At 44.4% G+C, this 21,232-nt stretch overlaps 1 protein-coding gene across 2 annotated transcripts in view; it reads right to left on the bottom strand.

Moving 5' to 3' along the window:
- Positions 1-21,232, bottom strand: part of GLIS3 (GLIS family zinc finger 3) — a 445,161-nt gene that overhangs the window by 278,196 nt on the left and 145,733 nt on the right. For both annotated transcript variants that reach the window (XM_047101446.1, XM_047101440.1), the window contains exon 4: positions 13,203-14,328. In XM_047101446.1, the coding sequence (XP_046957402.1) occupies positions 13,203-14,328 (1,126 nt within the window). The remainder of the gene's footprint in view (positions 1-13,202; positions 14,329-21,232) is intronic.

Genomic DNA, 21,232 nt, shown 5'->3' with positions numbered 1-21,232 from the left:
GAGAAGACACACACCTCTAAGCAGATGAATGACCCTGCCCTAAGATGTAAATGTAAACTAAATATTTAAATTTATCTAAAAGATCTTTAAGGGACACTGTTATAAAATAACCTTATTATAATAATTTTTCCGTACGAACGCAATGTTTTTATTGAACCCTTGTCACAGAATCGAGATTCAACGTATTATATACGTATGTGAGTAAAAAATGAGAAAACAAAATCAGGCATTTTAGAGATGGTCAGTACAACATATTTTAGAAATACACGAATTCTGTACTTAGAGATTTATACTGCTCCCCTCCCCCACCCCCACCCCCTTCAATTAAGCCTGTTCTAATCTTGGCCAAGTGAGAATCCAGCTTCAGAATTTCATTCCCAGGCACAGCTGTTTGACAAGTGTAGCAGGAGCTTGTCAAGACAACTGGAAGCATCAATCCTTTGGAACACAATGGGCTTCTTTTCCTTTCTTTCTTCCTTTTTTTTTTTTTTTGTCAGCCCCTATTACATGCCAATGGTAATTAGCCAGCCAATCTTTGGAGGAAACGTACTATCAGGCAACTAAAAATGCCTTTTATGAAACTCCTCCCTGAAAATAAATCACTGACACTGCAAATGGTCAATAGACACTCTTTAATTTTAAATGAAATGTCCATTGATTTACCAGGGTCTGTGTTCCTGACCCTGTGGTCTAGCGACATTCATTTCTCCCCCGAAATTCTGAATCCAAGAAAAGTGACAGTGACACGGCTTTTGGTTTTGATTCACTATCTCGACGGAATAAAGCAGTGAGCGTGATTTCTCCATCATTTGCTCAGATCATCCGGCTCCTTCCTTGGCCGGTGCCGGCGTGAAGGCCCCGTTTCCCGGACACGGCAAAGGACCAGGGTTACGGTCAAAGCTGGCCTTCCCGGGGCCCACAGTGGGGCAGGCTCAGGGTGACCCAGACACAACTCAAGCTGCCAGAGCCTTCCCCAGGGGTGGCTGCATGCGCTGGGCTTGAGGAGGGACACACCTGCTCCACAGGGACAACCAGAGACGGTGACAATAAACTCCAGCCCCGTGCCAAGAACCCAGAAATGCCCCACATCCATTTATGATGCAGCTTGGGGCTCGCAGGAGAACAAAACAACAGTACCTGCCTCACGGTCACAGCTCTATAACAACACCCCACACAGCTCCCACCAACGCCTTCGACAAGTTTCGACAAGTGCAGCTGAATCACTTGAGATGGGCCAAAAGGTCAGGGCCCTGAAACTTCGCCAGCCTGATTATCTAAAGCCACTGGAAAGCACTCCCTGTGTTTCAGAGAACAGGTAGACTTTCCACTACACAAAAGCAGCTTTGTTTCTGTATCGGCGACGCCTCCTAATTAGAATCGATGATTTTTTTTTTTTATTGTCGCTCCTGATAAGCTTGTTTACCTAGCTTCATTTTCCTAAAACACTTGAAACGTTTCTAGGAAGGGTGAATGTCGGCAGAACGCTGAGACAGGCCTTGAACCTGGGCTGTGGCACTACATGATGTTTACAATTTGTCATCCTTGGGGGTAATTCTGCAAGCTTAAACACACCAAAGGACAGAGTGTAAAGAGCCAGGCAATTTCATTTTGTTTGAATATATTTATGGAAATGGACCAAAAGTGTCCATAGAGGCACATTGTCATTTTTTCCTTGACTGTGTGCCAGTCCATGACCAAAGGCAAGCATTCGGAGACTAGAAGAGCATTTATGACCACACTGTGTGTATCAAATAAGCTGCTTTATGAACAGATGGGGAATATTGTGTTTCAGGGTCTTAGTAAAATAGCCCTTCACACCAAATTTCTGTTCACAGTGGTGGATCTCTCAGTGATTCACTCATGACCTTGCCCTTGATAATGAGCAGATCTCCCTCAAGGGTGAGTGCCTGTGGGACATGAAGACATCAGGCATCCTCATGACTTAGACAGATGATGAGCAGTAGGGAATTATGCACCAAGAACATGTAATTTGGACAAGGTGGGAAAAAACTGAGTAATTCACTTGAGATAACAAGAGTTTTCCCAGCAGTGGTGACTGTATGGTGATGGAATCCTTGGAGAGTAAATAAAAAAAAAAAAAATGGTTGGGCTGAAAAAGATCCACTAAGTTGAAAAGCAAGTCATAGGAGCCAGCGCTGGTAAGAGAGAAGAAATGGTCTTTCACGAGACCACTTTGACCACGTGGGGTCGCCACTCACGGAAAGCTCAAAGATCAAAACTAAAATGCATCTTCTTTTCAAGGGGATACAGAGAACCAGGAGAAGTCAGGGGTGTGTTCAACCTCCTCCTACGCACACAGAATAGACCATCCTCTCCAGCCTCCCTTACATTTAGCTGGGGTCAAGTGACTGATTTCTGGCCAATGGGATGCAGAAAAAAGTAAAGCGTGTCACTTTCAGACCCGGCTCCTAATTTCTGTTTCTCAACATCCTGTCTTTCACACTGGACCCAGAGTGCCATTCGATGGAAGGATCCTGAGTCACTGTAGGATCACAAGCTGTATTAGAACATGAGTAAGAAATAAACCTTCATCATACCAAGTCACTGAGACTTGGGGCTGCCTGTTACAGAAGTTATCTTAATATATTATAATAATGATACTTCCTTGTTAGCAATTGCCTTTTCGAATGTCATGCTATTGCCTAAGAGTTATGTCTCATCTCGTTCTCAGGCAGGATGATTTCAGAGCCCTGCAGGAGCAATGACAGAAATTAATTTGTTTTCAGATCAGGAGAACACAGGTTACCCATGGGGGAGGGGGGCACATGGCATCATTTTCTAAGATTTGAGAGAGAACAAACTATCCTTCTGTTTCCTAGAAGCTCACTCAAAGAATTTTTTAGCTTTTTATTATGAGAAATTTCAAATCATCATACAAGCAGTAACAACAGAATAATGGACCTCCATGTATCCATCACCTAACTCCAAGCATATGGATATACAGATATATGTATCTGTATATGCACATATACTGATCCACACACACACACACATATATACAGGTAGATAAACAAGTATGTATGCATATATATTTGAGGTCTACTATATGTTGATCTAATCACTGAGCTGGGCACTGTGGGCAGGACTCAAAGGTGAATAATGACCTTGGAGTTTATAGTAGAAAGAACAGAGTATAAATCTCAAACTCCATGAATTACTTCACTCTGAGGGCTACAGTGAGGATTAAAGTAATCTAGTAGCTCAGAGTTTGTAGCATGGTTATTTGCCTCTCCAACACATGTCCCTGAAGCAGTTTCTCTCCAAGGGAGAGGTTTACTTCCTTCCTAGTGAAAACTGGCTAACCAACCCCTGGGAGAACCAGCCCTGCATCTTTTCTCAGCCATTCACCATCTATATGTATGAATTTTATCTTTGCTGAAGTTCTTTCCCCAAAGCAAAGCTTGAAAAGGTAGAAAGAAAAATACGATGCAAAGCAAGGGGCCCTGACGCAACATGGAAATTCGCAGGGAAGGGGAAATAGTAGGAGTCCCCACAAACGCAACAGAAGATAAATTTCCACTTTTGCTGAAGGTGGGGACCCCCACTTTCCCTTCGTTAAAACTGCTCACACCCACCCCCAAGTCTATTCTCTTGGCTAACAAAGCACCATTCGATCTTTTCACTCCAGAAACTGTGACAGGGAATGGGAGAAAGGAACAGTAGAAGAGAAAGAGTTTAGAAGTAGCCATGTTTCTCATCAAAGGATAGGATTACCAGGCCTGATATCCAGGCCAATTTAAAGGACTTTCAAACAAACATTCTAAAACACAGAAATCATTCTGGAAGAGAGAAGCCTGAGACGCCGCCTTCTAAGTTTTAAGAGCAAGACTAATCAGATGCTCTATCTGGAACCCTCTGAACACCTGTGGCCCCTGTGGTTGGCTCTGCACTGTGCTGGTCACACAGGCAAACGGCCCGACCTGGCGAGGCGCGATCCCCAGGCGACTGCTAGAGCAGGCAGCTCAAGAAAGAAAAGGCCCATCTCCCCTTCCACTGCCCTCCCCTCTCTAGAGGCACGAGGCCCTACAGTGTTGAGCCAGAATCACTGGGGATGGGCACCATTTTGAGAACTGATTTAATTTGTACCCCTCTAACCATCTCAACACGTGGAGCTCTGTTCTGCATTGATTCAGTCTGAGCAGAAAACAATTCCAAAGTAAATCAGTCTGAGCAGAAAACAATTCCAAAGTAAATCTTAGCAGTGGGAGGAAAGTCTTGAAAGGGTTGACAGGCTCAGCATAAGGAACACCCGTCCAAAGCTTTGTTGAACACCACTTCACTCTCTTTACAGATTATAAAAAGGAAACATTTAACTAACAGAAGGTTACTCATACACGGGATAATGTATGCGGCCTCTGTCCACATCTTAATCGTTCTACATAACTGATCAAATAGCTCTGGTCTCTGGTCTCTCCCAGATATAGTTATTTTTTTCTTTAAAGTCCATCACAGAAAATGCCATTCATGCTTGTCTTCACTTACGTGTTTCCCTGGCTGATCACTTGGCCTAAGAAAACTTTCTGTTTCACGTGATAGTGGCCAAGAGATACATTCTAATGAAGTTTTAAACCAGAAACTTTAAGAGACAACGAGATGGTTTGGGGGAGGCAGTTTCATTTCACAAGCATCAAAGTACAGGACTTGCTACCTCGCTGATGCTGCCTCCTAAGTTTTGTTTGTTTTGTTTTTTTGTATTAACTGGATTTGCAATACTATTCACTAAGTGTGTAATTCTTTCTAATTTTCAAAACATTATCCCTATTTGGTACTTACAGATCCTTTATTGTTGGTCCAAGGTAAATTTCCGGCCTCCTTTCCTTCTCCTACCTACTCCTGGACCAAACTACTTGGGAATTGTTTCTTTTCCTGGGCTCTTTCACACCACTGTGTTATTAGCACATATTGGGGCCCTTCCCTTGAATGGCCTCCTTCCCTTTCTCTGCAAGCACTGCTGTCTTCTTTCAAGATGCAGTTACCTTCTCCAAGAAGCCTGCCCAGACTCTACAAATAGTTGGAAGCTTCTTCCCCTGTTTCGACATGAAAACAATTTGCATGGATCTCTATCAAAGCCTCGTTTCACTACTGTGTAAATAACTATTTACACAGTTATCACCCCTAGAAGACTATAAGCTCCTCAAGGAAACATCTCATTTATTTCTGTAACTCCCAGCTTCCAGGACAGGGCATGACACATGGCTTGTACAAAGTGACCAAATAAATGAATGGACACACACTGATTGACCGGATACATCAGTGCATATTCTATTTGGGGAGGACAGCTCTACATGTTGGTTTTCCCAGGACAAGCCTTGTAATATACTGATAGTCTAGCGACACAGAACCCCTTCCGCTCTCAAAAGCGTCCCTATTTGAATAATAAATGAATTCTACGGTCACCCTAAGTTTGGAGCCTGGTATCATTACTCATGCACACTGCCCCTGCCTACCCAGAGCCAGGTCCTCTCATTTTCCAATTTCTCAACAACTTTTCAAACTAACTATGTCTTAATTCTTCAAAATTCTCCCTCAAAAGGGTTAGTCATTCTCCCTACTCAAGCCCAGGGTCTACGGCCCAAGAAAATAAAAGTAGATACTGCGCCACAACGTAAGCACACCCAGGTTTCATTCTGTTTGCCTATCTACGCCAACTTCCTCTATGAGCGATGAGACCTATTAAACCAACCCATCTCCCCGCTGGACGAGGCTGCCCATAGTTTGAGCCGACGGGGCATCCAGCCCACCCAGCCAGGTACTGTGCTCGCCAGTCGTACATCCACTGCCTGGCGTTGGAACGTTCATTGTCCTATCGATAGTCTAGACGCCCTACCTGGTAATTATAGTAGAAATTAATAAATCTGCACGGAAAGAAAAATAAAACATCTCTTTTCCACATCCTTCTCCCCGGAGCTTGAAGAAAACACTTCTGGAAAGATCAAAGAGAATCAGACTACCTCTTTTTTTTTTTTTTTTTGGAAAAATAAACGTGTTTGGTCTTTCACTCTACACACTCAGATTCTGTCTGGACTCCGAGATGTCAGCGCGACCAAAGGTAATCAAGACATATTCCAAAGGTCACAGAAGACATTTCTAATAAATTGCCAAACTAATTTTACACTGGTGCAGTCTGAAGGAACTAAGAAAAACACACTTTAGGATCCATATAGGAGCAAACGTCAAAAGGTTTGAAATACATTCCCCTAATCAGATCGTTCATGCAAAGATTTACATAATTCTTTCTAATTTTAAAAACATAATTTCGGGGCATGAAATCAGAGAAAAACCACAAAGCAAATATGAACTAAAAGGAACATCAACCGTCATGTAGTTAATGATTTTGTTTTATGAGGATAAAGCCTCCAAATATTTAACCTCTTAGGATTCCTCTCATTATCTATTGTCTTTCATTAATCCTAGAATTGCAGGGTAAAGAAACAGAAACCACGATTCGCTTTGAAACGTTTGCCCAAATCTGCTACGAATTTATTTTCAGGACAGAGTTCATGAAAGGCCAGCTCTCCAGGTAAAATGGATTAAATGCCTTCTAAAGGGAAATAAAATTAAACCACTACCAAATGGAAGGCTTCTAAACTGTGTTTTGGGATGTGAAATTCAATTTGACAGACGCCTTATAGACTGTGGTCGATGCCCCATCTGATGAGAATTTCTGTGGTTTTACATTTACCTGCACCAAGGGGGTTGTAATTTATGGTAACATATATATGTCTACAGTATGTTGAACATGTAAATATGCCAGTATCTCTTTCTTAGGTAAAATCAACGGGGAAAAAAAAAATCTTGCAATTTAGAATTTCTTTTTTCTTTTTTTTAATCACAGAGCTCGCATTAACTATTTGACAGACTGATGCCTCGTGGGATAGAACTTGGAAACCACACTCTCTCTGATCTTTACCAGATGTTTCGCTGGTGGTGTTTCAGCCTCCAGAGACAAAGAGGATATTAATGTTAATTTTATTTATTTAATCACATCAGGCAGATTTGATAAAAGGGAAAATTCAATATTTTGGTAATTTACCAACTCTTCAGAAACATCCCTGGTAGCAAAAGTGTTCTGAAGACCATTTTATATTAAAAGCAGAAAGGCTGCATTACCTTACCTTTCAAAATGGGAACAAGGTGGCAAATTCGTCTGTTGCACTTTTAACTCAGGGGGGCAGGAAGGGGCGATGACATACATCGCTCAGCACAGTCTCATCCCAACCTTCGCCTGACTATTAATTGCAAAGGAAGAGTACCCTGACACGAAAGGGATGCTCAGCTGAAAGCCTTCTGCCACTACCAGAGTTCCTCGGTTATCATCGTATTTCTTGTCTCCAAATGTTATTCCAAGGGAACAAGAAATTACCCTAATCACTGTCAGGACGGTGGAGATAATGAAGATGTGGTCTCTACAAAACACTGCCTCCCCACACCTTAACTGAAATGACAGAGCCGGCCTTCATTTCCTTAGAGTTCAATGTCAGAACGCGGAAGCTTTCAGAGCACCGCCGGTGCCCACCCTTGGCTCCACTTTAGAATCACCTGGGAAGTAGCCCCCGGGACCAATGACATCACAGGCTCCGGGGTGGGACCCAGGTCTGGGTCCTTTATAAAGCCTTTCAGGCAATTCTAATGTCAGCCAAGGTTAAGAACCACCTGCTTGCAGGTGCTAAGTAGGCAGGAGGCAAACAACTTAGTAGTCTAAGAAAAATCACGTAATTTCTCCAGCTCTGTTCTCGTCATCTGAAAAAAAAAAAAAAAATGATATGTATGGAAGGGAGGTGGAGTGTTAGACTCAGTATTGACTTTCTTTTATTTGTAGATAATTCATACTTACAGTTATGAAAGATTTCAAACAGCATAGCACAGAAAATATTTTAAGATACCTATGACACCTATATTACTACCACCCAAGCTAAAAAGAACTTAATATTTGTTTCCATTCTCTCACTCTTGGAAAACAGATGGGGCGACATACCTATCCCATTTCTTCTTACTTCTTTCCTCTCTAGAAGTATCCACTATTCTAAGGTTACTGATTGTCCTGCCCAGTCCAATTTTATTGTTTAACCAAGTAATTATATGTCTGCAACAACTATATAACACTGATTAGTGTGTGTCTAAATCTATACAAATTGTATTACACTGCATATACCCTTGTATGCATTTAGTTTTTTTTCATGCAACATTGTTTTCTGAGATGTATCCACACTGATATCTATCTATCCATCTATCCTATCCATCTATCTACCTATTCATCTATAGAGATTTATACACAGTTCGTTAATTTTAAACTCCTTTCTATTATTTCATTAAGAATAAATAACAGTTTATTGATTTATTTCATCTATGGACAGATCATTTACCCTTTTTTTTTTTTTAAAGAAACAGAAGTACAATAAACATCTTTTTGCATATGGCCCTGTCACCATATGCAAGAGTTTCTCTAGGGTAAACATATAGACATGGTTTTGTTGGATATGCTCACGTTTTTTAACCTTTAAATTTTTTTTTTAATTTCAGAAAGAGAAAGAGCATGAGAAATCAGGGGAGAGTGTCAGAGGGAAAGGGTGAGGTGGGGCGGGGGGAAGAGAGAGGGAGAGAGAGAGGGAGAGAGAGAGAGAGAAAAAGAGAGAGAGAGAGAGAGAGAGAGAGAGAGAGAGAACGAACTCGTAAGCAGGTTCTGGCTTAGCAGGAACCCAATGCAAGGCTCAATCCCACGACACTGGTGTCATGACCTGAGCCAAAATCAGAGTCGGATGCTCAACCGACTCAGCCACCCAGGCGCATCTGGATATGCTCACTTTTACCTTTACTAGATATTCCCCAATTGCTTTCCCAATTGAAGGTTATAAAGTGGTCACGAATAGTTATAGTTTCCTACGGTCTCTTCTGCTCATTTAACTGTGGCCACCGGTCTCTTCTGCTCATTTAACTGTGGCCACCGCATCAGTGCCCAGCCTTATCAAAATAACAAAAGAAAGGATGTGATTGAAAAAGCTTCCTCCAAAGTTTACAGTGAATTTACTTTTCCTCAAGAAATGTCTTACATGGCTAATGCTGGCCCATGAACCCATAAATCAGGCCATTAAAGAGGAATGGGGACATGGCCCCGGCTCTGTATTTATTTTCTTGTATTCCATAATCCAATGTTACTTAAAAAGCAAACTGCCCAATATTCTAGCCAAAGCAAACAGTCCGGACTTTGCCAGGCAAAATGCCTGTGGAGAAATGAGTCAATTCATACAAAATTCAAAGCTGTCTTTGGTCAGTGACATTTTCGTGAAAATCTGTGGGTGGGTCAAAGTCTTGCAAAATTCCTTCTTGCCATTGGACAAAATTCATCCAGGAAAAATAAGCAAAATTAAGTGGCGACCCACATTCCCCCTAATTCCCTTCTTAACACTCCCTAACCTCCCAGCACAACCGCTTGCCGTTGTATGCCAAGGCCAGCCATCAGTGTTTCTGATGCTGGCAACAGAGCGGCTCACTGTCCCCCTTTTGCCCCTGCTCGCTCTGCTCCCATCAGATAGGCTTTCTCACGAGAAGTACTGGCAGACAGAGTGTGCCTGATCTCATTCAGAATACACCTTCCTGGGAACGCTACCCGGGCGTTAACACATTCTTCAACTTCGTTGGCTAAAAGACCTGTGGTCGAGACATTCTCGGTGGGCGCTCTATTGGAACCACTGCGATGGCTGCTGTTAGAGACGGTTAATGTCTATCAATAATTTGGGATGATACTTTATGTTGCCTTTTTAGGACCGTGAAACAGGGGTTTGAGAAAGTTGGAAATTCTGAGGCTCCGTGACTTGTTCTGACTTGAGCGAGCGAACCCTTCTCATCTCAGAAAAACATAAAAGACTTCAGCACAGTCGTACCTGGGAATGCTCAAAAGTTTTGGTGAAATCTGAGATTCATCAGTGTTGGGATTGGTCTACCGTCCGCAAGGTCGAAACAGAATGATTCAGCATCTAGAAATGGCTTCAGTTAGTAGACGGCAGTGAGCGGACTCAGGTATTTTTAATACAACGTTGCCATATCCCGGTTTCTGACTTAATGGGGGGTCTGTCTGTCTGACTGCCCGCCGAGGACTTCCCTTCTCCAGGCCCTTGCCACTGGCTGGGAATATCTCTGTCATCGGGGCCAGGCCTGGAAAGAGAGCAGCCGGTCTGGCTTTCCACAGAAGAAGAAGAATGAGACGTAGAGAAGGGTGGAGTTGTTTGGGCGGGAAAGAGAAAAGAAACCGTTCTCTTCTTCCAGTAAGTTAACCAAATAATAAATGAGCAATCCTCCCCCCCGTTCTGCCACCTCAAATCCAGAGTGATCCGGATCCCAGAGTTCTGGGTGAGACAGACGAGTTACAGTCAGAGATTCTGAGAGCACGTTCTCCCCATGCGTGAGCTGGAATGTGGCATCCAGAGAGAACACCGGCGCTAGTCTCTTACCGTAAGCACGCTGTCGCTGAATAGCCCCGTCACACACCCTTCTGCCACCATGACTTCCAGAAGCACAGTGTGCTGCTCGTAGCCATGGTCACCAAACACAATTGGGTCATCACATCTTTCTTGGGTCAAGAAGCTAAGTGAGTGAAAATGATGACTAACTCTAACTATGGTTCAGAGAAAATTAAGAGCAGTTAAACATACGTGAAACAAAAGTGAACTGGGGCCTATAATTTAAGCTGCTCCTAGCCTTTGTGGCATGTGACACGGCCACAAAAACCCAAAGATCACTTCATGTCTCTAAGAGATGAATGTGGTCATTTGACTTGGCAACCATCTGGAGCTTTGAATCAACTACCATCAGATTTCAAAGCAGTGGGAGATGAAATATTTCAGTGTTAACAATTCTTTGTGTCTGGATTCCAAGAGTGTAGAGACTGGTTTTGCAAAAGGCAGAAAATGCACCCTTTCAGATGAGTATCCACGTTAAGTACGGCGTCTTCTCCCCGTGGCCACAGCCTGAGTGGACCACCGAGCTCCACAGCAAAGGTATTTGCTGCCCCTCAGCTAGAACCCTACAAATCAAGCAGATGACATACGGCGACATAATAGTTGTGAAAGACACAGTGCTCACACTGTGTACGTTTTATGTGAAAACGGATACCTTCCTGCTAAAAACATACAGTCCCAAGACTAGAATTGCAGTATTAGTCGGCTCCAAAGACACCCTGTTTTGTAGAAATGCATTTGCACTGTAGCATGTGTGACTTAACGCGCTGTGGGTCTAGATTTGATAGGCCAGCACCAAATCTGGCAATCTGAATTTTTTGGTTCCATCCAGAAGTGGGAAGTACGCAGACTAGGGAAGAAAAGAATTCATCTCCCGTACCCATCCCGAAAAATACAATGAAAAGCTATCCAGAGGTCTGCAAATGCTCACTTCTTAGCTTATTCTTTCACCGAAGTATTTCTATTTTTAATAGTCATCGTGCACTTTAGCAAAAGTCAACTTTATAAAGTTATACGCCGCTGCAAAGTCTGGGAACAGTGGGAAAATGGGGAAACCCGACTGCACAAAAATTAATTTTGCAATGCAAAAAATATTTTTTGGATAATTCAAGCCTTTATGTTTATTTCAGCAAAGCCAAATCCAGCGAACTATTTTCAGCCAGGATTAGTCAGAACTAAAAGGTTGGACTGTTTTCCTTCAGAGACCGAATGTCTTTCCTGACTGCAATAGGCCCGTGTGTTCCAAACGGAGTAAATGGAATTGCCTTCAATTGCTTGTCTCTTTCTGGCATTTTTAATGCAGAACCCTACTGACAGAGCAAGGTTTTGCTGCCTGAAATGTAATTATTCTTTTCACTCATATAACCTGGCATTCTCACAACCTATCAGCTTCTGGTTTTCCTCAAGAAAAATCGCAACATGGGGCAGAAGGTAACGGCAAGAAATGCAATTTCATTGCACCAGAAATTCTTAAAACTCTTTCAGAAATACCTACTGGATAGTAAAAAGGTGCTAATACCTGCATTACAGCTATCACCTGTTTGGTTTGCTTTTACAAAAATCGGACAACGGGACCAATCTACAATCAAACACAAACATGGCCCAGGTTCTTTCTCATCAAGACCTACTATAGCGAGGAGCGACTCCGGCCAGGGTCTGAATCGGTTCCTTTTCGAGATGATTTATACATTTCACGCATTTGGTGAGCGGCGGCATATCCAATATCCGGGGAGCACCTACAATGCTCGGATTTTAACTCCGAAAGAAATAGTCCTGTCCATCTAAGCTAATATAAAACACATGTTCTTCTCCTTCAAAGAGTTAAGCGAGCTGTCTGAGATTGTGCAAAGCTGCCCTATGATCCCAAGGGTGATGTCCTGCTTGTAAACCCTCAGGGTTTCTGCTAGGTGTGAAATGATTGTGAAATCACTTAAGGGTCCTATTATTCAAAAATAGTAAGTTTTGCCAAGAAACAGACACAGTTCCAGGATCGATGTCGTGAAAAGGGGAGGCAGGGGAGAAAGACGCTACGCCCGCTCCCTTCCACACCGAAGTCCCCTCTTGCTTCCTTCTTCTTGTACTTCCCCACAAAATTGTCTCTCCTTAAAATCCAGCAAGATCCTGTGAGATCCTGCTTCTGTGGGATCCCCTGGGTGTTGTTATGCCGGCTATAAATCATTAACTAGTCTCACAAGCCCGGAGTGCCGCGGTGTGGGTGTATGCGGCAACATTTTTACTAGCCAAGTCGCTAAGTGTGAGTTCCTTTCCAAATATCAGAACTACACCCTCCTCCAACCCCAGTGCTCGCCCAAGTTATTGGAGGGGAGGAAAGAATCACTGACTATTTGCTTTGGAAAAAAAGCTGAAGCTCGCTGGTAGGCAGTGTGTGTTTCTCTGCCCTGCACATTTCAGCAACTTCAAGCTGGTGCCTGGGAGGCAGGGATTTTCCAAGATTCTGGACAGCGTGGCCGATATCCACCTCCCCCTGACGTTTTGGGATCACGTTACGTCTGCAGAAGAGCATCGCGAAGTGGAGAGAGACCACCGCCGCTAATAATTCAAAACAACCTTTCCTGTCCCGGGGCTGAAAGGGAAGTCACCTTTCATGGATGCCCAGGCCCGCACGTATCCAAATCCCGTAAACGCCGAGGAGGAGCCCCGACTGGCGGCCAAGTTCGGAAAGACCCCCGTGCACCTGCAGCGACCCCCTGCGACCCTGAGGAGACTCACCGTGCACTTGTTGGGCTTCTCCCCGGAGTGGACCCGCATGTGGATCAGCAGTTTGTACCGGGCGTTGAACGGCTTGTACCTGCGAGGACAGCCGGCCCAGAAGCAAGTGAAGTCTTCCCCTTTGCGCTGGTCGATGTGAACCTTCTCGATGTGGCGCACAAGTTCCTCCTGCTGCTCGTACAGGGCGCTGCAGTCGATCCAGCGACAGCAGTGTTTGCCCCCCGCGTCTTCCACGTCGCCGTCCTCGTCCAGCGCGGCCCGCGGCAGGGCCAGCGGCGGGGCGCGGGGGCCCAGCTCCGGGTGGTGCAGGTGTGGGTGGGCGTGGTAGGGGGGCGGGGGGCCCTGGGGGGCCGTCGGCAGCGGGGGCAGCGGGGCCGCGGGGGGCAGGTCCAGGGCGCCCCCCGGGAAGTCGTCCAGGCGCTCGGTCTTGAGCAGGCCGGCCGGCTGGCCGTCGGGGTCGGGCAGGCCGTGCTGCACCGCCGTGTTGGCGACCAGGCCGGGCTGCGGGCCCCCGTGCTCCAGCTGCTGCATGCGCTCGTACTCCAGCGCGCCGTCCTCGCCGTAGGCCGGGGGCACAGGGCCCCCGCCCCCGCCCGCCCCCCGCACGCCCTTCTGGCCGCTGGGCCCCGAGCACGGCGAGGGGATGCAGCTTCCGCGCACGCCGAGGAAGTGCCCGTAGACCTCGGGCTGCGGGGACACGTTGGCCGGGGAAGCCCTCGACCCGTTGATGTAGGCCACCAGCGACGTGGGCGAGGTGCGGATGATGGTATTGAAGTCTATCCCAATGCCATCGGACAGCGGGGACAAGGACAGCGCTCTCTTCTTGGAGCGGGCCGAGTGGGACCTGGCCGACGAGTGCCGGGGGCTCGGGTAAGGAGAGTGGCTGTTGTCCACGCCAAAAAGGTAGGACGGCAGTGAGTTAGAGACATTATTGCTGGACATGGCTGTCCCCGGAGGAAGGCTAAGGAAGTCCCCTAGATCGATGCCATTCTGGGAGCCGTGGCTGGAGGGCAGCGACGGGACAGCCCTGTAGCCATGAGACCACTCTTGTTTCACGCTCAAGGCCGACTGACTTTCCGTCAGACTCAAAGTCGTGGACGCCAAAGACTCACGAGAAGTAAGGGACCTGGAACAGCAGCCAGAAAGGGGGGGAAAAGACAAACATTTTAGCAGGATATGGATTGCTTAAGAGCTAAAAGAACACTGCATCGACAATCCCTTAAGTATTTCCCCTAATTACATTCTCGGCTAAACACACATTCTTTGGCTAAGATAAAACCCCAGGCTTTTAGTTCCAGGTAAATAACATTTCACCAAGAAGAACAATAGCGGCCAATGCTCACTGGAATCACAAAACAAAAGATCCATTGTTATAAATAATCTTAATACTTTAATGATAATAAATAGCCCTTGCTTTGTTTTTAAATATCTTTTTTAATGTCAGGGGAAAAATTTAGAGACCTGGGAATAATTACTGATGCCATTTCATGGCAAACCAAATAAGCAAGTATTTATTAAGCACTTACTGTGCACAGCACACTACAGATAGACATTGCAGGGGATACGAGTCTAAACAGAGTTCCACCCTTTGAGCATATTCTATTTGGCTAAGTAAAACAGAAACCCGTGCTTCATTTGGGGGGAAAAGAAGTGAATCCTCAAAGTCAAACGGTCATCCAGGGGACCCAATACTAATTTCACAACATTTCACTGATGATCAGGAATTCTAAAGATTTCTTGAAGAGATAGCAACTCACTCCATCAGCTCTCAGTGACAACATCAAATCAACCCAGGAAATGAAAATATACAAAAGACAGCTATGATACATAAGGGAATGACAGCCTGAAAAATCAAGCCCTATTTGGAATTATGCACTTGGGCCATGCAGGGTTTAACGACGCTTGCTAGTCTGGGGTTTTCCGCGAGTCCCTGTACTTAATTAGAGCAGCCCTGGGACCAAGAGCAGATTTTCTGCGTTTAGGAGAGTCCACTTTGACAACAATCTGTCTCCTGTTCTTCTTACCCTTTACGAAACATGCCCCACGGGTCACAGTCTTTACCTGCATCTCAAAATGGCTTGTAACATAGTCTGGCCACTTGAAAATTCGTTTCGCTTTACTGGGACACCACTGCCTTAAAAAGCGTTGAAAGGAAATGTCCAACCCTTGGACGTAAATTCATCACGAAGAGGTTAGCTGTATCACTCACTTGATTTCCTGATGCAGACAGGGTATCTATCAGAAAAGCCTGGCTCATTCTTATGTACCTGCACTGGCTTTCTACGGAGATTTTTTTCTGCCCCCCCCCCCGCCCCCGCCAAAAATTAACAAAACAAGATACTCAACAGAGCATCTCTCTTCCCAGAACGAACCCATTTACTATACTACAGCTGTGGTACAGCAACCTGTTGCAAAGAACTGAGGGAAAGGAGAGAAGCATTCCCATCCCATCTGTTCCTCCAGCTCCTTCTCACTAAATGGGAGCCAGGAACACTGTTTCCTACAAGCATGAGATATCAGTAAGAAAACATCTTGACTCTCAAATGCACAGGATAAGGTGATAGATAACACCGTTATCGATGTGATGTTTCCATCGAGTGAAGTAATGTTTACCAATGACAAACACAGCAGGAATTTACGTCCAGTTGCCCTTGACACAGATTTTTTTTTTCACCATCCCCATTTTTATATTCGGGCTGAAGTCCTTTTGCAAGCCCCAAAGTGGTTTCTGAACCATCCGTGTTTTGTTTTTTTTTTAATTCCCCGAGGACATTTTCAATTATTTCCCCCCCGCACACCTGCAGCGTGCAAGGACTCCTTGCAGAAATCAGCTCAGGGCTCCTGGTGATGGGATGTCAAGGGCCTTTTGGTCCCTTCCCCAGAGAGATTCCGGAATTGCTTTCTGACCCAAGCCAAATCAGTAGTCGTGTCATATATGAGGCAAAGACAACTGACTTTGCTTTACACCCTGAGGTCGAGAAGGTTTACAGAACATTCTCAAATGGTCCATTTGCCTGGTCACTGTCATACTGGAGCATTTCAGATTTTTAAGCAGTGAATATCAGGCAGAAGGTCTTTTACCCACCCGCCTATACTTTGCATGTGAGATTACATTATTTAGTTTGAGGGCAGCCTACAGTGAGACATGTTCATTTATTCCACTGTCGAGAGATATTTCTTATTTTTGCCAAATTACACCTAATTATGGCATGATTCAAATCTGATCATAACCCCACGCAGGCACGTCCCTTGGCTCTGTGGACATCTCAGTTTCCTAAGACAGTTACCATATACTTTCCAGAAAGCAAATGCTATATTCTGTTTTCTATGGCAATAATATGAACAGAGAACTCACTCTTCTATATCAAACACCTAATACGAACAAAACTTCCAACAAATGAGCTTTGCCTAGCCACCAATCTCCCCCATGTGCAATTACCCAGCTCTTTCCATCATTCAAAGTTCTAATCCATGAAACTTCTCCCAAATACACTAGCTCTCAGAAGAGACCTCTTTCCAAAAGAAGTTGTATACTGTCTGTACTGTGCCTTAAATGTAGCCTCCGCTATAGGCATCTGTGGGTGTTATCCTTCTCAGTGAAATCCAAAACCCTTCCACATGAGGGATCATTTTTGTCTCCCTGGTACCCACCAGACTATGAGATATATCATAAGTTTTCAAAAACTGTTGATTAAGAAGGTGAATAATCAGTATGATGATATGTCACCATCATTTATAGCTTACAAGGCATCTTCCCTGCACATAATCACATGCGATACAGCCTGTGAGGTGAGTAAACTGGATTTTTAAAATAACTTCTATATTACAGAGAATAAAACTGAGGTTCTGTGCAATTCCCCCCACTGATACCCAACAAACACACACAGAAACTCCTTATGGAAATACAAATGAAGTCGCCTTGGACAGGCAGTCACCTAGCCAGATCACATATATCTCCGTTTTGTCCACATCATACCCCAAATGTGGTCCAGAATGCTCTGCCTGGTTCACAGACCTGGTATAACAAGCTTAAGGTCCTACAAGCTAGGATTAGAACCCACATTTTCTGTTCTCCTTCTGCAACAAGGCGCTAAATGACCGTGAGAAGAGTCCCAAGGACTCTCTCCTATAGCCCCTGATGCTGGGCACACCAGGCCCACGGGGAAGAAACTGACAAAGGGCTGTGGATCTATCACCATACAAGACAGTCTCCATTTCCGTATGTTCACCTGCTCCTATGGGTATTATTGCTGGTGACTGGTTAATTTGGAGCTCTATAGGAAAGGAAAGAGACAGAGCTCAAACCAAATAAAACCATTATGAGAAACTCCATCAGTGAAACAGGTTAGGGTGGCTGGTGAGGCAAGAGCTTAGTAACCCTCATGGCACCATAAGGGGTGTGATGGCCAAGCTGGATGGCTTGGTTCAACACCAAGTTCAAAAGAAATACTAACTTACAGATCACATTGACTTCCTCAAACTGATCCTCAAGAGAATATATGTTATATACGACATGGGAAACACGAGCCCTAGTCTATCTTTAAGTTCTCATCTATGAGCATGGGCAAATGCCCCAGAAGAATTAGCACTCCATCTGAAGGCAGTATGACTTTATAAAATACTAGAACTTACCGAGAGCCCAGAGTCCATCCTCAATCCCCTTGGCCTCCTCTGAGCTTTGTGGAGATATTCCAACCCAAAAGGAAACCCTAAGAAACTCCACCACCAGAAATCACCTCCAAGTATCTCCGGTTTACTAGCTCTAGTATGACCTAGATCACAGATCTAGAATGACATTATTAGACTGATGGTCGCACTCTGTAACCGACAACAAGCTAAGTGACACGAGGCAAAGCATTTAGACTTTATGGGTCTTGGTTCCACCATCTATAAAACAGAGATAATACCTGCAGATGGTTTATGAATATTCAATCATAAAATGCAGAATCACAATATACGTGAATGCACTAGGAAAGCTAAACACATACAAAACCCATGCAAGTAGTGTCTAATCTCTCCTGTGGCCCAACTTTTGCTACACTGGCACATGGAGCCACTGTGGAGGCTATCCTATCAGCACTTGTCATTTTAGACGAAATACACACAATACAAAAAAACTCTGTCTTACAGAGTTTTGGCAATGCCTAAACTAAGAATGGCTGCTGGGTCTTCGAGAAGGTAAGGTATAGTTTCCATTTGTCAGTAACTGGGGCTAGTCAGAAATGGTTGGGAAACTGACAGAGACAAATACACAGCATCAGGGCACGTTGTGCATCCTGGATTAAACAGAACCCAGCAAAGCTACAGAACAGTGCATTTTCCAAAATGAGCACTCCGGAAGAAAAGTACTCAAATAAGGTCCAAAGAAGAAATAAACACAGTAAATCTATGGGGGACTAGTCAATATTATCAATCATTAAGAGAATTCGGATTAAGATCAAGTAACAATTTGCACACCAAACTGGCAAAAGGTACCAAAACAATAAAACCTAGTATTTAATAAGAAATCAGGAACTCTCAGACTACTGGTGAGTTTATCAATGGGTAGACCTTTCCTGCAGTGCAATTTGGGAATACATATCAAAAGCCTCAAAGCTGTACATCTCCTTTAACTCAGCCACTTTGCTTCTAAGAATTTATTCTAATAACCAGGGCCCCCGGGTGGCTCAGTCGGTTAAGCATCCAATTTCGGCTCAGGTCATGATCTCATGGTTCACAGAATCAGGCCCCTGTTTTGGATTCTGTGTGCTTGTCTCTCTCTCTCTCTCTCTCTCTCTCTCTCTCTCTCTCTCTCTCTGCCCCTCCTCCATTCACACACTGTCTTTCTCTCTCAAAAATAAAATAAACATTACAAATTAAAAAAAATTGTTCTAATAACCAGAGATATGCAACAGAAGATTTACAGAATCGAGCCAATAAAGTATTACTTATAATATTTAAACAAAGGGAACCAACTAAAACTGCTCAGTAATAAGAGACTGATAAAAATGCTAGTTTTTAAAAAAAAATAAAATGGAACCTTGGGCGGGAAGAAACCATTATATGATGCTGAAGGTTTTTATTACAAAACAAAGTGTTTCTATTAACCAAAAAAAAAAAAAAGGAAATTATAACACTATGTAGATAATTATAGATCAATTTGGTGGAAAGAAAAACCTAGGCCTCTGATGATGTGTTTGCACATAACTGGAAGGGTGTGTCTCATAATCCCCCCCATGGTCGCCTGTGGGTGGTAGGGTCCCAGAGAACTATCATTTACTTGTGCTTTTCCATATTTTCCATCACGAATAATAACTACGTAGATAATCAGGAGAAAACAATAAATTTTACAGCTTTCTATAGGACAGCCATCGCTCTGTCTGAACAGTTCATTCCCCCTCACCCACTTCCCCCGGGCATGTCTCCAGTGGATAAAACACACAGATGATTCTGTCTCCGTCTTCTCTTTATCTCTAGACAGCAAAATGCCTTCAAGTTGAACGGCTGCCTCCTACCCTTTCTCTCCTCTGATGGAACACACAAACCAACTTAAGGATCACAAATAAATGCAACCTTCCCAAATTGCTAAAAGTAATTTCCATACTTCACCAAGCCACCCCACCTCCCAACTCCTGTTCCTTTGCTCACCCTGCCAAAGAATTATTTCCATAGAAGGACTCACAGAATACAGAGTCCAAAAACATATGTCAATGCACCTTTAAGATGCTGTCCTTTAAGGATACGAAATTATGCTAAGGACTTAGATATGCCAGAAAACACTGAGATAATGACCTTCTCTGGCCGACCCATGAAAGGGACTGCATCAGGTGCGTGGCTGAAGCCGCCTGTGCCCTGCCTGCCATCACTTTCTCCATTAATTATGACTCTCTGCCTTCAAGGCATGTGCTGGACTTGCTACAGACGGGAAGCTGAAGGTTTCCCAATGACACCTATCCCAGAGCACAGTTAATTTTACATGCAATACTCAGCAAGTGTGAGGAGTCCCTCCAGGCATAATCATCGATGGGAAAATGACAGCAGCAGTTTCCCATCACAAAAATTCTCAGGTGAAAAACAAGTTTCCATCTCATGGAAAAACTGGCATGAAATAAAGGATCCGGGAACTCTGATTTCTGAGTCTCAAGCAGTGGCTGGGAGGACGGTGCAGACGGGTGAGAGGGAAAAGAGACAGAGGGGAAGCGGGGGGAAGGAGAGCAAGGAGGAACGGGCCCCCACGACTGTGAGACACGTCAGCAGATTCCGTCCCCCGGGAAGAGGAACAGAGGTCTGAGAGTCCAATTCCTTTCCAAAATCACAGTTACAGCAGGGCCAGGATGAAGAGGCAAAAACTCCAGATTGTGTGTCTCAAGGAAGGCTACTTAAGGAAGATGAACCCAATTATTTCAAGCACAGAAATGGACTTGAGGCATGGCACGGTATTTTGATTTTAGGTTCCCTATCATATCAACCTTGAGAGATAACAAAGATTTGTCCGCAGGGGTGATTGCCCCTTCGTATTCGATTCTCTCCCACAGAGACTGACACACAGCCCTTACTGGAGCCACGTATTCCGGCACCGGAGGAGGCACTGTGGTGAAATGCTGTGTAATTCGTACCTGAAAGCATGTCTTCCCCGACACGTGGTAAAGTCTGAAAATGGTAACTTCTATCTTTACTTCTACCATCTCCCTAAACTTCAACTGTTGCATTATGCAGACGGTAGGTACTTCATCGATATCTGGGTGGACATGCGGACGCATGGACAGACAAAACAGAGGAGAAAGCAGCCTGGGGACACTGCCGCACATACACCGAAAATGAGCAGCTCAGAGAGATGTACACGGCACATCTCGTTTCTCCAGCCATGACAGGACCCAGCCTTCCCAGGAGTTGCCGGATTTACACAAAAGGCCTTAGTCACTAAGGCCCCCAAATCTCAAACTGGGCACTAATTTCACTCGCGCTATGAGACAGCAGGTATTAAACCATTCTTCCCAATTAAGATGATATTATGACACATTCTTAGTTTTTATACACATTCCCCTGCAAAG

The sequence above is a fragment of the Lynx rufus genome, unplaced genomic scaffold (assembly GCF_022079265.1).
Source record: "Lynx rufus isolate CCGP_SWC_20201006 ecotype Redwood Valley unplaced genomic scaffold, mLynRuf1.p SCAF_10, whole genome shotgun sequence".
Classification (NCBI taxonomy): Eukaryota; Metazoa; Chordata; class Mammalia; order Carnivora; family Felidae; genus Lynx; species Lynx rufus.
Note: the sequence above shows the minus strand (reverse complement) of the source record. Positions and strands in the feature narration are given on the sequence as shown.